This window comes from Mus musculus, chromosome 9 (assembly GCF_000001635.26).
Source record: "Mus musculus strain C57BL/6J chromosome 9, GRCm38.p6 C57BL/6J".
Taxonomy (NCBI): Eukaryota; Metazoa; Chordata; class Mammalia; order Rodentia; family Muridae; genus Mus; species Mus musculus.
Window position 1 is genome coordinate 22,036,058 of NC_000075.6, and position 16,311 is coordinate 22,052,368.

At 50.1% G+C, this 16,311-nt stretch overlaps 1 protein-coding gene across 4 annotated transcripts in view; it reads right to left on the reverse strand.

The window, feature by feature from the left end:
- The window catches only part of Elavl3 (ELAV like RNA binding protein 3), a 37,142-nt gene extending 21,053 nt beyond the window's left edge, over positions 1-16,089 (reverse strand). Inside the window, exons 1-3 of one of the 4 annotated variants that reach the window (XM_006510022.2) lie at positions 15,533-16,089; positions 584-803; positions 255-358 (exon numbers count right to left, since the gene is read on the reverse strand). In XM_006510022.2, coding sequence (XP_006510085.1) covers positions 255-358; positions 584-803; positions 15,533-15,541 — 333 coding nt within the window. In that variant the 5' untranslated portion in view covers positions 15,542-16,089. The remainder of the gene's footprint in view (positions 1-254; positions 359-583; positions 804-15,532) is intronic. The other 3 variants (XM_030244064.1, NM_010487.2, XM_006510021.2) reach the window with 3 other exon arrangements.
- Between the last annotated feature and the right edge of the window lie 222 nt (positions 16,090-16,311).

Consider the following 16,311-nt stretch of genomic DNA (forward strand, 5'->3'; position numbering starts at 1 on the left):
CAGTTCCAACAAGTTTGCTCTAATCTCCACTCATACATTGACACATGTGTGACCATGCACACACACAGGCAGAATAGTAAAATATATAAGAATCTCTCACACTGATGAATGAGGAGACAGCCCCAAGAGATAAAGCCAGGCAACCAACAGGAAGACAAGGGACCAGACCGGAAGCTTCAGGAACAGAAAGGAATGATGGGGAGGGACAGGGACAGCAGTAAGGGGCAGGCGTCACAGAGGGTGGGGACACTCACCTTGATGGTCTTGGTCTGCAGTTTGAGGCCATTGAGGGTGTTGATGGCTTTGTCTGCATCATTGGGGTCAGAGTAGTTCACAAACCCATAGCCCAGGCTCTGCCCTGTGGGAGGATCAGAAGAGTGACTTCCCTAGTCTGCCTAATATCCCCCAACAAACCCTGCCACTGGACAGCTTCCCACTCATTTATCCTCCTCGTGGTGGTGTGTTCCCCAGAGAGCCACTTGGCTCCAATCATCTTGAGATATCCCACCAAGGTCACACTTGTTTTTCTGAGGCCACTTCCTCCCTGCTTCCCACCTGGGGCCACACATAGAAAGAGCCACACCTGTGATCTTATCCCGAACCAACTTGCAGGATTCAATGTCCCCGATGCTGCCGAAGAGACTCTTGAACTCGTCCTGTGTCATGTTCTGGGGTAGGTAGTTGACGATGAGGTTGGTCTTGCTGTCGTCAGTGGCTCCATTTGTCCCAAGGAGTGGCCCGTTGGGCAGGGCCGGGCCGGCCGGCCCCCCCCCAACCTGAGACTCCATGGCCCCCAGTATCTGCTGGAGAAAACAGGTCGTACCCGCTCACCGCCCAGTCCCCATCACTGGGCTAGAGCAGGAAAGATGGGTTTGGAGATGGATTAGACATGTCTAACATGGACTTTGTTGATAAAGAGGGTCACGGTTTCCACTGGGTTTTGTTTGCTGGTCTCTCTGACTGGAGGTCCTCTGGCTCTGTAGCCCAGGCTGGCTTGAGCTCACAGAGATCTACCTGCCTCTGCCTCCTGAGTTCTAAGATTATAGGTTCACCACCATGCCTCCTGGCTATATTCATCTCCTTCCTTCCTTTCTTTTTTTTTCTTCTTTCTTTCTTTCTTTCTTTCTTTCTTTCTTTCTTTCTTTCTTTCTTTTTTTTTTTTTTTGGTTTTCTGAGACAGGGTTTCTCTGTGTAGCCCTGGCTGTCCTGGAACCACTACTACCCGGCATTCATCTCCTTTCTTTTTTTTTTAATTATTTATGGAGCTGGAGCGACAGCTCAGCAGTAAAGGTGTTTTCATGCCAGCCTCAAGACCCGAGTTCTGTCTCCATAACCCAGTAAGACAGAGCCGACTGCCACATAAAGCGTCCTGTGACTCCACTAGAAGACTGTGACAAGTGTACCACACATATACACAAACAAAATGAAAAGCTAATGCATTTTGAATCAATCAAAAAAAAATAAATGCTTTATAAGTGTCTTACATGCTTATAATCCCAGCACTCAGGAGACCTGGGCTAAACGTTTAGTGAGAACTTGGCCTTTTTTTTTTTTGGAACATGGTTTTACATAACCCAGGCTAGTCTTAAAACTTGTTATGTAGCCAAGGTCAACTTTGAACTCCCAATTTTCCTACCTCTACCATCCAGGTGCTGGGATGTAGGAGTATGCCACCACACCCCAGAGCCTGTCTCAGAACCTAACCATAATACGGTGTATGGGCAGGGGCTACGACTCAGTGGTGGGGCCATTGCCTAAGATGGGTGAGCACCAGAGTCTGACCCCTAGTCCACAGATATCGTGAGCTTCGGTCCACCTTGGCTGGAGTGTGTGTGCTGGGTCTTGGTCCTAGTGTGGCTGGGTTGGGAAGTCGTAGAACCTTTAAGAAATGAGACCTAGTGGGAAGTAATTAGGTCATTGGCAGGGAGTGTTTACCTTGGAAGAGACTGGTGCTCTCCAGGGACCCTGGCCAGTTCTCTCGAGGGCGAGGGCGAGGGCGAGGGCGAGGGCGGGTTGTTTGAGGGTGAAGAACAAAGCTCAGCGGTTCAGAGAGTTTGAGTTATTGTGAAGGACCAGACTCTGTCAGGCACCTCAGTCACCTAACTCTGCCTTCAGGGCAATCTGATGTCTTCTTCTGGCCTCCAGAGGTACTACACTCATATGTGCATACATAAATAAAAACAATCTTAGAAAGAGGGAGAGGGAGAATGGAGAGAAGGGGAGAAGGGGAGAAGAGAAGGGGGGGAGACTGAGACTAGGTTTTTTCAGAGAAGAGTGCTGGGTGAAACCCAGGCCTAGCTGGAACAGGAGGGTGTCTAAGCTGCAAGCCCCTTTAGGTTTTGTGCAGAAAGAGCATCCCATGTGCCTGTCCCTTTTGAACTCAGCAGTTTCTTCTCCTTCTTTGCTTTCCTACCCTTCAGAGTAGGGGGTTAGCACAGGCTCCCAGGGATGGCCCGTTGGCCTCCTGGATTGGGAGAGAAACCCTCCAGTTTCTCCTTTCCCACTTCTCTGCCACTCTGTGACCTAGTCAGAAGGCCTTCCAGAGGATGACCAGATAGGCTCACCTGCTTTTGGACTTTCAACCTCTAAAGCCAAGAGAGTCTGCTTTGTTGCAGTAGTACCTGTATGTTGCTGACGCAGTAGCACGTGTCTATAATCCTACCCTGGGGAAGCGAGGCAGGACCCCTGCAAAGATCCTCCTGCCTCTGCCTCCCCAGTACTGGGATTAAAGATATGCCCACCACCAGCTGGCCTCCCTCCTTCCTTCCTCCCTCCCTCTTTCTTTCTTTCTTTCTTTCTTTCTTTCTTTCTTTCTTTCTTTCTTTCTTTCTTTCTCTCTCTTTTTTTAAGACTGAGTTTCTCTGTATAGCCCTGGCTGTCCTGGAACTCACTTTGTAGACCAGGCTGGCCTCGAACTCAGAAATCCACCTGCCTCTGCCTCTCGAGTGCTGGGATTAAAGGTGTGCGCCACCATACCCGGCCCCTCTTTTCTTAATAAGTATTCAGATTCAAGTATTGTGTTATAGCAAGAGAAAGTAGGCAGCTGTTCATATAAGCAAGCAAGTTCCTAAAATCAGCCTATTATTTTCAGAATAATAACAGAACACTTCTCTTCATATAAAGTAGTCATAGCCTGTCTGGCAGGGCACATTTTTAATGCCAGCACTTGGGAGGTTGGCCTGGTCTATATATCAACTTCCAGATTAGCCAGAGCTATACAGTGAGACCCTGTATTGAAGAGGGTGAGAGAAGAAAAAAGAAACCAACATCAGACAAAAAACTCGATATGTAACCGGGTATGGTGGCACACGCCTTTAATCCCCGCACTTGGGAGGCAGAGGCAGGTGGATTTCTGAGTTCGAGGCCAGCCTGGGCTACAAAGTGAGTTCCAGGACAGCCAGGGCTATACAGAGAAACCCTGTCAAAACAAACAAACAAACAAACAAACAAACAAACAAACCCCTTGACATGTAACAATTTCAGTAGTGTTAAAGCCAAAGCCAATCCCTTCTCTAATGTAATTTATTTTTCTTTTCTCACTAGAAGCAATTCCCATCTTGAGTGTGTCAATATTATTTCCTTACTGCATAATTTTCCTATTAACTGTTGCTCCCACAATTTCTCCATGATTTTGATTTGAATTTCTTTTCTTCTTCTTCTTCTCTTTTTTTTTTTTTTTTTTTGTAAAACAAAAAAACATCTGCAAAGAATACCAGCTTTGTTCCTTCATTTCTAGACTGTATCTGTCACCTTTTGTGGAGATGAGAAGCTCATTGCGAGGGTTCTTACCCCTGCTGTGAAAGCAACACACAAGGCTGGAGAGGCTGCTCAGCGGCTAAGAACACTGACTGGAAGAGGTCCTGAGTTCAAATCCCACAACTACATGGCGACTCACAACCATCTGTAGTGGGATCCAATGCCCTTTTCTGGTGTGTCTGATGACAGCTAGAGTGTACTTATTTATAGTAATAAATACATCTTTTTGTTGTTGTTTTTTCAAGACAGGGTTTCTCTGTGTAGCCCTGGCTGTCCTGGAACTCACTCTGTAGACCAGGCTGGCCTCGAACTCAGAAATCTGCCTGCCTCTGCCTCCCAAGTGCTGAGATTAAAGGCGTGTGCCACCACTGCCCGGCTTAAATAAATCTTTTTTTAAAAATGGAAAAAAAATACTTAAAAAGCTATCTGGGGTGTAGTGGTGCACAGTTTTTGTTTGTTTTGTTTTGTTTTTTTGAGACAGGGTTTCTCTGTGTAGCCTGGCTGGCCTGAAACTCACTCTGTAGACCAGGCTGGCCTCAGATCACCACCTGTCTCGGTGGTGTACTCCTTTAATCTCAGCACTAGGAAGGCAGAGGTGATGGATCTCTGTGAGTTCAATGCCATTGTGCATGCTAGGGATGCATGGTGAGACTTTGGCTCCAAAAGGAAAAGAGGAGAGCACTGGGCAGGATGGCATTTCCGTATGTTGTGTGTGATTCCAACATGTAGGGGACAAGGCAGGAGGATCCATGTATTCAAGGCCAACTGGAGCTACACAGTCAGACCATGTATCAGAAAGCCCAGCACAGGGAGCTGGAGGGATGGATGGCTCAGGGGTTGAGAGCGGTGGTTGCTCTGCAGAGACCGGGGTTTAATTCCCAGCACCCACTCCCAGTCATTTGCAACCGCAGCTCCAAGGAGCCTGATGCCCTCTTTTGGCGTCTATGGGCTCCCACACATTTGGGTGCACATAAACTCACACAAGCACACACATACACATAACTACAAAATACATAAATATTTTTAAAAGCCCCAAACAAAGAGACAAATAAATGTTTCAAATAGTTCACAGGCCCATAATCAGTTTAGCTACAGATATTCTGCCCCTCGGGATGGCAAGATGGCTCAGCAGATAAATGTGCTTTTCATTAAGCCTGGCAGCTTGAGTTCGAGCCCCTGGACCCACGTGGTGGAAAGAGAACCCATTCTTGCAAATTGTCTTCTTTTTTTTTTTTTAGGATTTATTTATTTACTTTATGTATATGAGTACACCATTGCTCTCTTCAGTCACACCAGAATAGAGCATTAATCCCATTACAGATGTTTGTGAGCCACCATGTGGTTGCTGGGATTTGAACTTGGACCTCTAGAAGAGCAGTCGGTGCTCTTAATTGCTGAGCCATCTCTCCAGTCCCGCAATCGTCTTCTTACCACCACACACGAACCATGGCACACACACACATGCTCACACACACACACGCTCACATACAATAAATAAATACTAAACAATTTTACACTGCAGTTGAGAAATTTTTTTCTATACAAGCTTCACTCAGTTAAGGTTGTTTAGTGTGGAAGTTGGAGGTGGGTGTGGGTGTGGTGACGGCACACACAGCCCCAAATCACTTGAGGAGCCCAGGCCAGAGATTCAGCATAATCCTCCCCTAAATGAGAGTTCAAGGCCAGCCTAAGCTACATGAGGTCCCACCTAAAAAGGTGGGGGTAGGGATGAAATGAGCCAGCAGGATGTCTCATTGGCACTTGCCTCAAAAACCTGACACCCTGAGTTTGATCCCCAGGCTCAGGTCCCACACTGGAAGGCAAGAATCAAGTTCTGAAGTTATCCTACGACCCTCTTCCACTCTCTAACACACACATACACACACACACACACACACACACACACACACAGAGATAATAGTACATTTTAAAGAAAGAAAAGAAGAACCCAGAATATTTTCTGCTGGGGCTGTAGCTCAGGAATAGTGTGCCTGTCCAGTGTGAGCCAGGCTCTGATTGACTCCCAGCAGTTAAAAACAAAGGAGATTTCCCCCCTAGATTTCCCCTTTCAGCAGGGCTTGAGCCTGAGTTCTCATACATGCCAGGTGAGTGCACCACACTGCCTTATTTCTCTAGCCATTTTGTTTTCTTGTTGAGCCAATGTCTCTTATACTCCAAAGTAGCCCATGGTGACCTTGAACTCCTGAACCTGAGTGCTGGGATTTGGGGCAGATACCACCACAGCACACTAGGCAAGCACTCTATCAACAGAGCTGTGTCCCAGCCTTCGCTTAGGCTCTGACATGGACCTTGTTAAGCTGTCTGGGTGTCCTTAATCTTGCAAATTCCCAAACTCCCAAGTAGCTAGGATCAAAACCATGCTTCACAATGCCTGTCCTGCCACGGCTTTGAAGAATCATATTGAATTTTATTGACTCATTTTCTGTAGCTATTGAAGTTTTTTGGGGTAAAGGTGGCTTTTTTGAGACAGGGCTTTGCTTTGTAGCCCTAGAAGGCATGGAGCTAACACATTTATTTTTATTCTGTTTAGATTTATTTTTATTCTTTTAAATTATGTGTTTGTGTGTGGGTGTGTGAGTGCAGATGCCAGCTGAGGTCAGAAATCTCCTGGAGCTGGAGTCAGAGGCAGGTGTGAGACATGGGTGCTGGAACTTGGGTTCCCTGTAAGAGCTGTAAGTGCTTTTAACTCCTAAGCCACCAGTCAGGCACCTCACCTCTCTCTCTGTGCCATGCTGGTCTGTCTCTTCCAGACAGGGTTTCTCTGTGATCAGTTTGTAACTCTCTCTAGACCAGACTGGCCTGTAACTCACAGAAATTCACCTGCCTCTGCTCCCAAGCAGTGGGATTGAAGGTGTGTGACAAGCCAGGCTTGGTATGTCTTTAACCCCAGCACTCATGAGGCAGAGGCACCAGAAACCCTGAGTTTGAGGGCAGCCTGGTCTACAGAGTGAATTCCAGGACAGCCAGGGTTACACAGAGAAATTTTGTCTTGAAAAACCAAAACCAACCAAACAAAAGTTATGGGTAGCCACACTTAGATTTTTTCCCCCTGTTTTGAGGCAGGATTTCAAGTACAGAAGACTGACCTGGAGCTCAGTATACAGCCAAGGATGACCTTGAACTCCTGATACTGCAGCCCCATCTCCGGATGCTGGGATAACAACTCCACTGGCCTTGAACTTGTGATCTTCCTGGTTCAGTCCCCCAGAGCTGTGATTCTAAGCCTGGACCACCACACCTAGTCTATTAAATGATATTTATGTTTAATAGGGTAGTGCTATGAATTATGTTAATTGATTTTCAAGCATCAAACCATGTACCCTAGGAAAACAAAGCTGCTCATGGATGCTTCTAAACATTTATTTTATTAAAGTTTGGAGTGAGGATGTTGGCAAACATGTTTCATCCCAGCATTCAGGAGCAGAGGTACACGGATCTCTGGGAGTTCCAGGCCAGCCAGGGTCAATAGTAATGCCCTACCTCAAATATTCTTCTAACCACATTTTATTTATTGATTTTTAATTTTTATTATTTTATTTACTCACTTGTAATAAGAATATTTGTGTAGGTGCACACACACCCTAATTTATGTGATGGTCAGAAGACAACTTGGAATTGGCTCTCTCCGTCTACCATGTGGGTCCTGAGGATTGAACTCAGGTCAGCAGGCTTGGCAGCAAGCACTTGTTGAGCCATTGCTCTGACCTGGTCATGCATATTGTAACTGTATTTTTTGCATTGCTTAATGTAGTTTGGTGGTTTTTATCTGTTTACTGGGATCTGGGAATTGAACCTAGAGCCTCACACTACCAGGCAAGTGTGAGACCCGCCCCTTCCACTCAGCCCCACCCCCTCCATGCAGCACTTTCTTTCATTCATTCATTCATTCATTCATTTAGTTTTTTGAGACAGGGTTTCTCTGTATAGCCCTGGCTGTCTGTCCTGGAACTCACTCTGTAGATCAGGCTGGCCTCGAACTCAGAAATCTGCCTGCCTCTGCCTTCCAAGTGCTGGGATTAAAGGCATGCGCCACCACCGCCCAGCGACTCAGCACTTCTTAAGTTTATATTCACTATATAACTCAGCTTGATACTTAACAGGTGTGTCCAGGCTTGACACTAGAACACGATGTTGCTCTCTATAAAGTTCACACTGTAAAACCACACAATCATTTACAAAATGTGCCCCTCAAAATATCATGTTTATTTGGAGGCAGGACCTCAAAGTGAAGACTGAGTTGCCCTTGACCACAGAGATTCACCTGCCTTGGCCTCCAGAATCCTGGGATTAATTGTGTGTGTCCGAATGTCAGGCAGAATCTGTGTTTAGCAGGGTAATGGTTTTGTGCTGGGTCAGCTTTGAAGCTCCTATGGCTACCCCACCTAGAAACAGGTGCTAATTCTGTTAAGACAGGTGAGAACTCAGGCTCAGAGATGGCAAGGAACCTACTGAGTCACACAGCATCAGCTGGCACTAGAGCTCAAATGCACTGGTCTCTCTGCACTGGAGAATAAGTTAGTATTCTCTCTGAGAGATGACAGTCACTAAGGCTGGCTTGGCTTTGACACTCAGTTGATGTCTTTGAACGCATCCCTTAAATTCTTGAGGCTCTGTTGTACCTTATAGCAAAATCAAGACAGCTGGAGAGATGTCTCAGCTGTTTTCCCATAGGACGGACCAGGGTTTGATTCCCAGCAGTCACATGGTGGCTCATGACCATCTGTAGCTCCAATCAGTCCTGGGGATCAGACACCTTCCGGCCCCAGGCACTGCACTTAGATGATACAATCACCCTTACACTTAAAAACGGAAAACAAAACAAAACAACCCAAAGCGGTTGGTAGTGACTCTGAAGGGTGGGCTGTGTTATGGGCCTTGGGAAACTAGGTCTCAGTTTGGCTGGAAAGAGTGCTGGGATCTCTATTGGTAGTGTCTGCCATGCCCTAAAGTAACCAGTACTGCCTCCAGCTCTTCTGGGCTGTGGTGGATAGAGAGGAGGCTGCAAGATGGTTCCGGTTCGGCAGGCAAAGGTGCTTGTTGCCAAACTTAATGACCTGAGTTCGACCCCCAGGGCCCATAAGATAAGAAAGAACTGACTCCTGGAAGCTGTCCTCTGACCTCCACGCTCATACTAATGTACACCCATGCTAGATACATGTAAATAAATAAAGGAAAGGAGAGGGTAATGAGCATAATAAAAAATGCCTTTTAGACAGGTAAAAGTAGCTTTAGGAGCCCAGCTACACCAAGGCTGCACTTCATACCCAGAACCCAGGGACATCCTCACTCAGGATAACCCAGACACTACTGGACATGGATCAGCAGAGACCAACAGCAATCAATACTCTGCTCTGCACATCTGGGGAGACACCTCCTTGACCTGCCCTGTGGGTGGAGAGTCTCCCCAGGATCCTGACCCTTGAATCCGAGATTTCTGTTAGAGGCTGGACCTGACCTTCAGCTAAGACAGGGCCGACAGATGAGGAGCCTTGGGGAGATAGGCCTAGGACTATAGTTAGGAATTTAGAGTGTGAACCTTATGTGATGACCCTCAGCATATGAAATACAACTTTTGTTATACTAACTGCGTGAATTAACCTGGCTCTCGATAGAGAGAGTATGGGTTTAAAAATCACCAAAGTTTGAGTGGAGATACACAGGGCACAGTGCTTTCCCAGCATGTGAGGCAGTGGTTTTAGGGCCTAGGACTGGAAAGCAGGAGAGGGACTTTTGTAATAATATCCTGGTGTTTTGGTTAATGCCTCTAATTCCTGTCGCCTTAGGTGATCTTCAGGAAGATCGCCACTACAGCTCAAGACCAGTGTGGGTTACAGTGAGCTGTGCATCAAAAACCAGTGGAGGTTGGTATCTTATGCCTCTTAACACAGCACTAGGCAGCTGAACACAGGATGATCACAAGTTCAAGGCCAGCCTGGACTACAAGAGAGTGTGTTTCAAAATAAATAAATAAATAAATAAAATGAACTGGATGTGGTGGCATGTACCTTTAATCCCAGTACCTGGTTGGCAGAGGCAGGCAGATCTCTGTGAGTTAGAGGATAACCTGGTCTACATAGAAAGTTCTAGGCAAACAAAAATAAAAACGGGACCAACAAGATACCTTAGAGCATCGATCCCCATGGGTCCTGTGAAATGGCATCAGGGTTTAGGCCGTTCCCAGATGGGCGTGCAAATCTGCAGTGATCCAGTCCCTTGGTGGCATCTATACTCGCAACTCAGAGGCCCAACTCAGCGTGGTCAGGTTATAGAGGAAACTCGGGAATTCCTTTTTTATTTGAGGTCAGGGCATCTACATGGAGCCTGAAGACCTGAATTCTGTTCCTGGGGCCCACATAGAGGAAGACCCAGTGCTTCAAGTTCTCTGAATCCTGCATACATACTGTGGCAGGTACCAAGGTGTGCATGCAAGCACTCCCCAACTCCCCTCACAGTCAACAAATAAAAATAGAAATGAAATGTTTGCCCAAGCTATCTATGCATAGTAGCTCACACACAATCCTAGCACTTGAGAAGCTGAGGCAGGAGTATGGGAAGTTTGCCTCAAAGCCAGCATGGTAGACACATCAAGGCCCTACCACTCCAAAAAAAAAAAAAAAAAAAAAATGCTGGGCACGGTGGTGGCACACACCTTTAACTCCAGACCTAGGCAGGCAGAAGCAGGCAAATCTCGGAGAATTTAAGGCCAGGCTGGTCCACATGTCACATTCCAGGCAAAACTACAAAATGAAACCATGTTTCAAAAAACAAAGCCCATATCATGCAGCAGGAAAGTGGTGGCTGAAGGGCTGGAGGGCAGCTAATAGTTCTTGGTTTGCTTCCACCAGACAGCCTATAACTGATCTCCAGGTCAGTGTTTTCATTGCCTTTTTCTGGTCTCTGTACTATCACCAGGCACATACGTGTACATAAACATGCATACAGTCAATACACACACACACACACACACACACACACACACATACATACACACACTATAGATCTTTAAAAACAAATGCTTGATGGGGCAGTAAGGTGGCTCAGTGGGTAAAGGCATTCATGCAGTCTTAGGACCAGAGTCTCACCTTGGCATTATGTAAAGGTGGATGGAGAGAACAGGCCAGCATCCTCTGACCTTCTCTCTCTCTCTCTCTCTCTCTCTCTCTCTCTCACACACACACACACACACACACACACACACACACACACACACACATTCACATGCACACTAATAAAATAATTTTCTTGAATGTGGTGGATGAGGGAGCTGAGCATCCTTGCCAACCATGCAGGACTGGCATTAGCTCGAACTATCCAGATGTGCATCCTCAGATATGCTGCCTAAAGTTTCTGAGACCCTCTCGTCCACACTGCTGAAGCTCAGATGACAGCGTGCAGCAGCCTGGGGAAGCACTGGGTCCAGTCAGCAGTGTCTGCTATGGGCTCTGTAAATTTCTAAGGTTCTTAGCCTCTGCCTTGCTCAGCATAGTGTTATTAGAACGCTCTGCCTCGGTGAGCACAGATCCCAGTACAACTCACAAGGGCTTTCTCTCTGCTATGCCTCGGTCCTGAATTCAGGTGGTCAGGCTCGGTGGCAAGTGTCTTTACCTGCTGAGCCTCCTCTCTCCTGGTCCCTGACCTTGAATGTCCAAGCCTCCCATCTCCACCCTGCACAGGCTGGGATTTCCAGGCATGCCTAGTTTGAGTGAGCTGGGAGTCCATTCCAGGCTTTGTGGTATGCCGAGAAGCAGTCAGTCGCCCAGCCAAATCACAGATCCTGCCCTTGTGGTGGCTCCTGAGTTCTTGGTTTAAAATGTCTGGACCTGGGGGCGGGGGCAGCGCTTGGGATGTAAACAAATAAATGAGTAAATTTTAAAAGGGTCAACCTCGTATGTAACTGTTGAGACAGTTGTGTGCCATTGGGCATAACTGCCTTTCTGTCTTCTAGAAAGGTTGACACAGGCTGGGTGTAGTTCAGTGGTGGGAGCTCTTGTCTCACATGTGCAAAGCCCTGGGCATTCGGGTATAATAGGGTGAAGGAACAGGAATCAGAGAGAGTCAACTCTGACCTCTAAGTCAGCTGAAAGTGACTGCCTACTGTGATCCTCTCAGAGTAATACAAAGCCACATCTAGTCTCTAAAGGAACATGTTCTGCATTGATTAAATCCCAGGCGTATTAGTAATGTCTGCCATGGGCATAGCTGTCAGACAGTGAACACTGCAAGGTCTGCAGTCAGGTTCCCTGATAGTGTTACTATATCAATAGCATAGCTGTGTTCTGAGAGCCTGCTCCTCTCCTGCTCTTGTTTGGTTGTTTTGTCTTTTAGTACCAGGAATTGAACTTGGGGCCTCACTCATACTAGACAGGCACTCTACCACCGAGCCCTCTACACAGTTTTTTTTTTTTTCATGAGAAACTTCTAGAAATCCTCCCAACACGAAACATTATGAGTGTCTTTTCTCCTCCGAACACAGGGATTGCACCGGGTGAAAAGGCAGAGCAGACACTCAAACCCAGGGCTCATCAGATAAAGTAGCTTGCCACCGAGAACTTGAGTTTGACACCTGGAATCCACACAGGAGAGAGCCAAATCCTGCAAGTTGTCCTCTGATCTTCACACAGAAATAAACTAATTTAAAAGTGTAATAAAAGTTAAAAATAAAGCCCAGGATCAAAGGACGAAAGGCCAATAATAGTAACAGCAGCCACGACAGCATAACTGTGGCAGAGCAGAACACCTGGGTTTGAGCCCCAGCAGTACAAAACCAAACCAAAACGAAAAACACCACAAAGCAAAGCAAAACAAAACAAAACTAGCAAGCCAAGACTGTAGCCCATGCCTGTAATTCCCGGAACCTTGGAACCTGATGCAGAACAATACCTGTCTTCCAAACAACAAAACGGAATCAAAAGATAAGCAAACGTCCCAGGAGAGCAAAGCATCCCTGTGTGCCTGCTGGTCACTGGGCTCTGAGCTTTGCTGTTTGTGGGGACGAGAGTGGGGACTGAACATAAGACGCTGTGCACACTAGGCGCTCTGTGTCTTCACTGTCACAAGTGAAGCCTTACTGGGTGACAGGCACTGAGCATATGGAGTTTGGATTTTTGTTTTATTTCGAGACAGGGTCTCGTTATGTAGCCCTGGCTGTCCTGGACCTCACCAGGCTGGACTTGAAGTGGTAGACATCCACTGGCCTCTGCCTCCCAAGTGCTGGGATCAAAGGCAATGTGTCACCACACCCAGCTACATGTTTTTAGACTTTCAGTGCTATATAGAAAAGTGGAAAGCATTTGTTCCATTTCTTAGTGAGGAATTTAGTGTTTGCTCTGGAGCCTACGCAGGCCTGTGTGTGTGTGTGCGCGCGTGTGTGTGCTCCTGCACCCGTGTGGAGATGGAAGGACAACTTTGGGTGTTGGTTCTTTCCTTCCATCTGTGTGTTCCAGCGATGCAACTCAAGTTGGTCCAGTTGGTCGCAAGCCCCTGCTGAGCCATATTGCCAGCCTTGAGTCAGCATGACACCTGACTCGACCCCAGCGTCTATGGAGTTACCTGGCAGCCATCCTGCCCACAACTGGGGGATACCAGGCTGTGTTAGTTCCGAGGGGTTCACTGCCCAGCCTGCGCTTCTTTCACTACTTCTCTCGCCTTGCCGTGCACCAGCTTAGCTGGGCAGGGCCGGGTGTTCATTTCACAGCTGAACCAACTGAGCCGCCTAAGCCGATAATGGGGATGGGATTGGCAGAAGCCACACCCGGGCTGCCCTGGTCCAGGACAGAAAGGAGGGGGGACAGGAGAGGCAAGGTTGACTGATGGGGACCTTATCTCCCTCCCTTCCGCTCTTCCTGTGGGCCTGTTTCCCACTCTAGGCTTAAACAGCCCCCTCACTCTTTCTCTTTTCCCCCACCCCCAGACTCCCTCTTTGTAACTGCCCTTACTCCCAATCACACACAGCTGAAGAAGGAATTTGTCAGCAACACACCTAAAGCTACTTGCTCCTCAGACCCCCTTGGCCTCCAGCTGGGCCTCTGGCCTCCAGTCACAGTGACAGATGCCTGGATACTGGTGACAATAGGGCTTTGAGTGGCTATCTAAGCACAGCAAGTCAGGGCCACCACGTGGTACAGACCGAACCTTGTATTTCTGAGCCCTTTTCCTTCTACTTCTAATCTACGAGGGGCCCCACTGAATCCGGCATCCCCTCACTTCCTCCTGGTCTATCCTCAAGGCATCCCTTCTTGAGTGTCCCCACCACCACCAGTGGTAATTCCAGGCCTCCAAGGGTCTCCAGGCCCTGCTGTAACCTCTGACCACACCCTCTTCTCTTTTCAAACAGAACAACAGATGAGGGAAGTCTTGGAGGTATATTGTAGGGTTTCTGAGAGTCTCCAGGAGGCTACATTCCTGTTCTCAGACCTGGATGAGCACCTTGAGGCCCAGAGATGGTAAGAAAATAGCCTGAGGTCACACAGCAAGCTGAGCCCTTGGGAAGGCATGGGGAGGAGGTGGTTCTTTCTTAAAGCCAGGTGGCCTAGTGCCAGGGCCCAGGAGAGAGGAGACTCAAGATGGACTACTGAGCTTCCCGACCCCCACCGTGCACACCACGACTCGAAAAGGAGGCCGGGAACAACACTTGGTGTTCAGAGACACACAGGAAGAGATCTCCAAAGAGCGGAAAAGGTAGGCTGGGCGCGGGGACCAGACAAAGGACGCTTGGCGGCGCGGGGAGCTAGTCGCTCAGGGAGGCGGGGGTGGAGCCAGGGTGCGGTGAGCACTGGCCAGCCCCGCCCCGGGACACGCCCGGGCTGCGGGGTGGAGGTCCTAGGGCTCGCTTGAGGCCAGGTCCAGGGGGCCTAGGGGCGGGGCCTGGATGGGCGTGGCACGACAGGGCGTGGCATGTCGGGCGGGGCCGTGAGTTCGGGAGCTGACCAGCTCCGAGGCTGCTGAAAGCAACCGTGCGCCGGCCAGGCGGCCCGATTTGCGGGCGCGTTCAAGGTCACCCTGCGGCCCGGAGCCCTGACCGGGGAGGGCGCGTGCAGCAGGCCCTATGGAGTACTGCTGCAGCCCCGGACGCCCTCACCCGGAGGCAGCGGCCGGGGAACGGGGAGCCCCCCTCCCGCACTACCCCCCCCCCCGCAGCCCCAAGGCCCCGCGCGAGGCTACGGCCCGGCGGAGAAACAAAGGGATCACGGCGGCCGCCGCGAGGCCTCAGGGCGCCCCCTCCTCTTCCCCTCCCCGCTTGCCGCAAGGTCGACGGGGTTCGAGGACGAAGATGCCCGCCTTTCGGGTGCGGCTCGGGCTTAGAGCAGCGCGATCCGACGCCACCCGCCTCTCCATCTCCCCTCCCCCCCAAAAAGCTCTCAGAGAAGGCCGAGTGGCATTACCCGGACCAACAGTGGGAGATCGTGGCCCTTGTCCTCCTGGGCGGCCTGCGGGTCTGGGCCTGGGATGCTGGAAGCATCCTCCGCCGCCGCGGCCCCTCCCCCACAGCCTTCCAGTGAGGAGCCACAAGGACCACCGGGTGGCTGAGGGCACCCTGTACACAGCCTGGCTTTCCAAAGCCTCTCGAACCAGGCTCCACTCCCCAAAACTCCGGATGCAGCTCTGGCCACTCTCAGGCCCGAGGCGCGGTACTACCCCCCCCCCTCCCCTAGGCCTAGCTAGGCCTGGTCCTACCCCCCCACTCCCCGCGTTTCCGTGGAGCCAGCCTCCGCCCCTCCCTCCCGTGTTCGTCTCGCGGCGACAAGGGAGTACCTACAGTGACCATTCTTGTGTGCCCGGCGGGCGCGGTCCGTATCGAGGGCGGCTCCGGGGGTCGTGCACTCCTAGGGGGGCGCCTGGTGCTCACGCCGGGGTCCCGCCCGGGCGTCTGCGTCTGCGGCCGCTGCAGAGGAGGAGATGGAGGCGGCGGCGCCTTCGAAGGCCGGGAACTGACCCGAGCCTGGGGATGCGCGCTTCGACGGCCAGACCCCCAGCGGCAGGTGGATGGAGGGAGCGGGCACGCAGTGGAGGGTGCCCGGAGCGCGGCCCCGCCGGGCCTGAAGAAGTCGCTCTTTCTGTGACTGAGATCTCGGCAGCTCTGCCTTCTGCGGCGGGCCCTCAGTTCGGCCTGTCCCGTGCCGGGTGATGGGTCCTCTCCTCTCGCCCGCCCTCCCTCCCTCCCACCGGCCCGCGCTGCGCGCTCCGCGCTCTGGGTCGCACTGCCGCCGCCCCCAGCCCTTTATAGAGGCAGCTGCCAGCGCCGGCGTCGCTCATTGGCTGAGACGGTGGGTCTCCGCCTCCTCCCGGCTCCCGACGGCGCGGCAGGTGGAAGCGAGTGCGGGCCTAGACTCTGCGTGCCAAAAGAGAATAGGATGAGGCATCAGATCTTGGCTCTTTCTTGCCTGCGGACTCTGACTCTAGTCTTGACACCACTCTCGAGTATTACTTTAGCTTTGCCGACAAATTGGGTTCCCCTCTTCAGTCCAGCATCTAACTCTGAAGGGGTAAAAAACAGCCTTTGGTGACCCAAACACAACCAGGGGTGCATGGGTGATG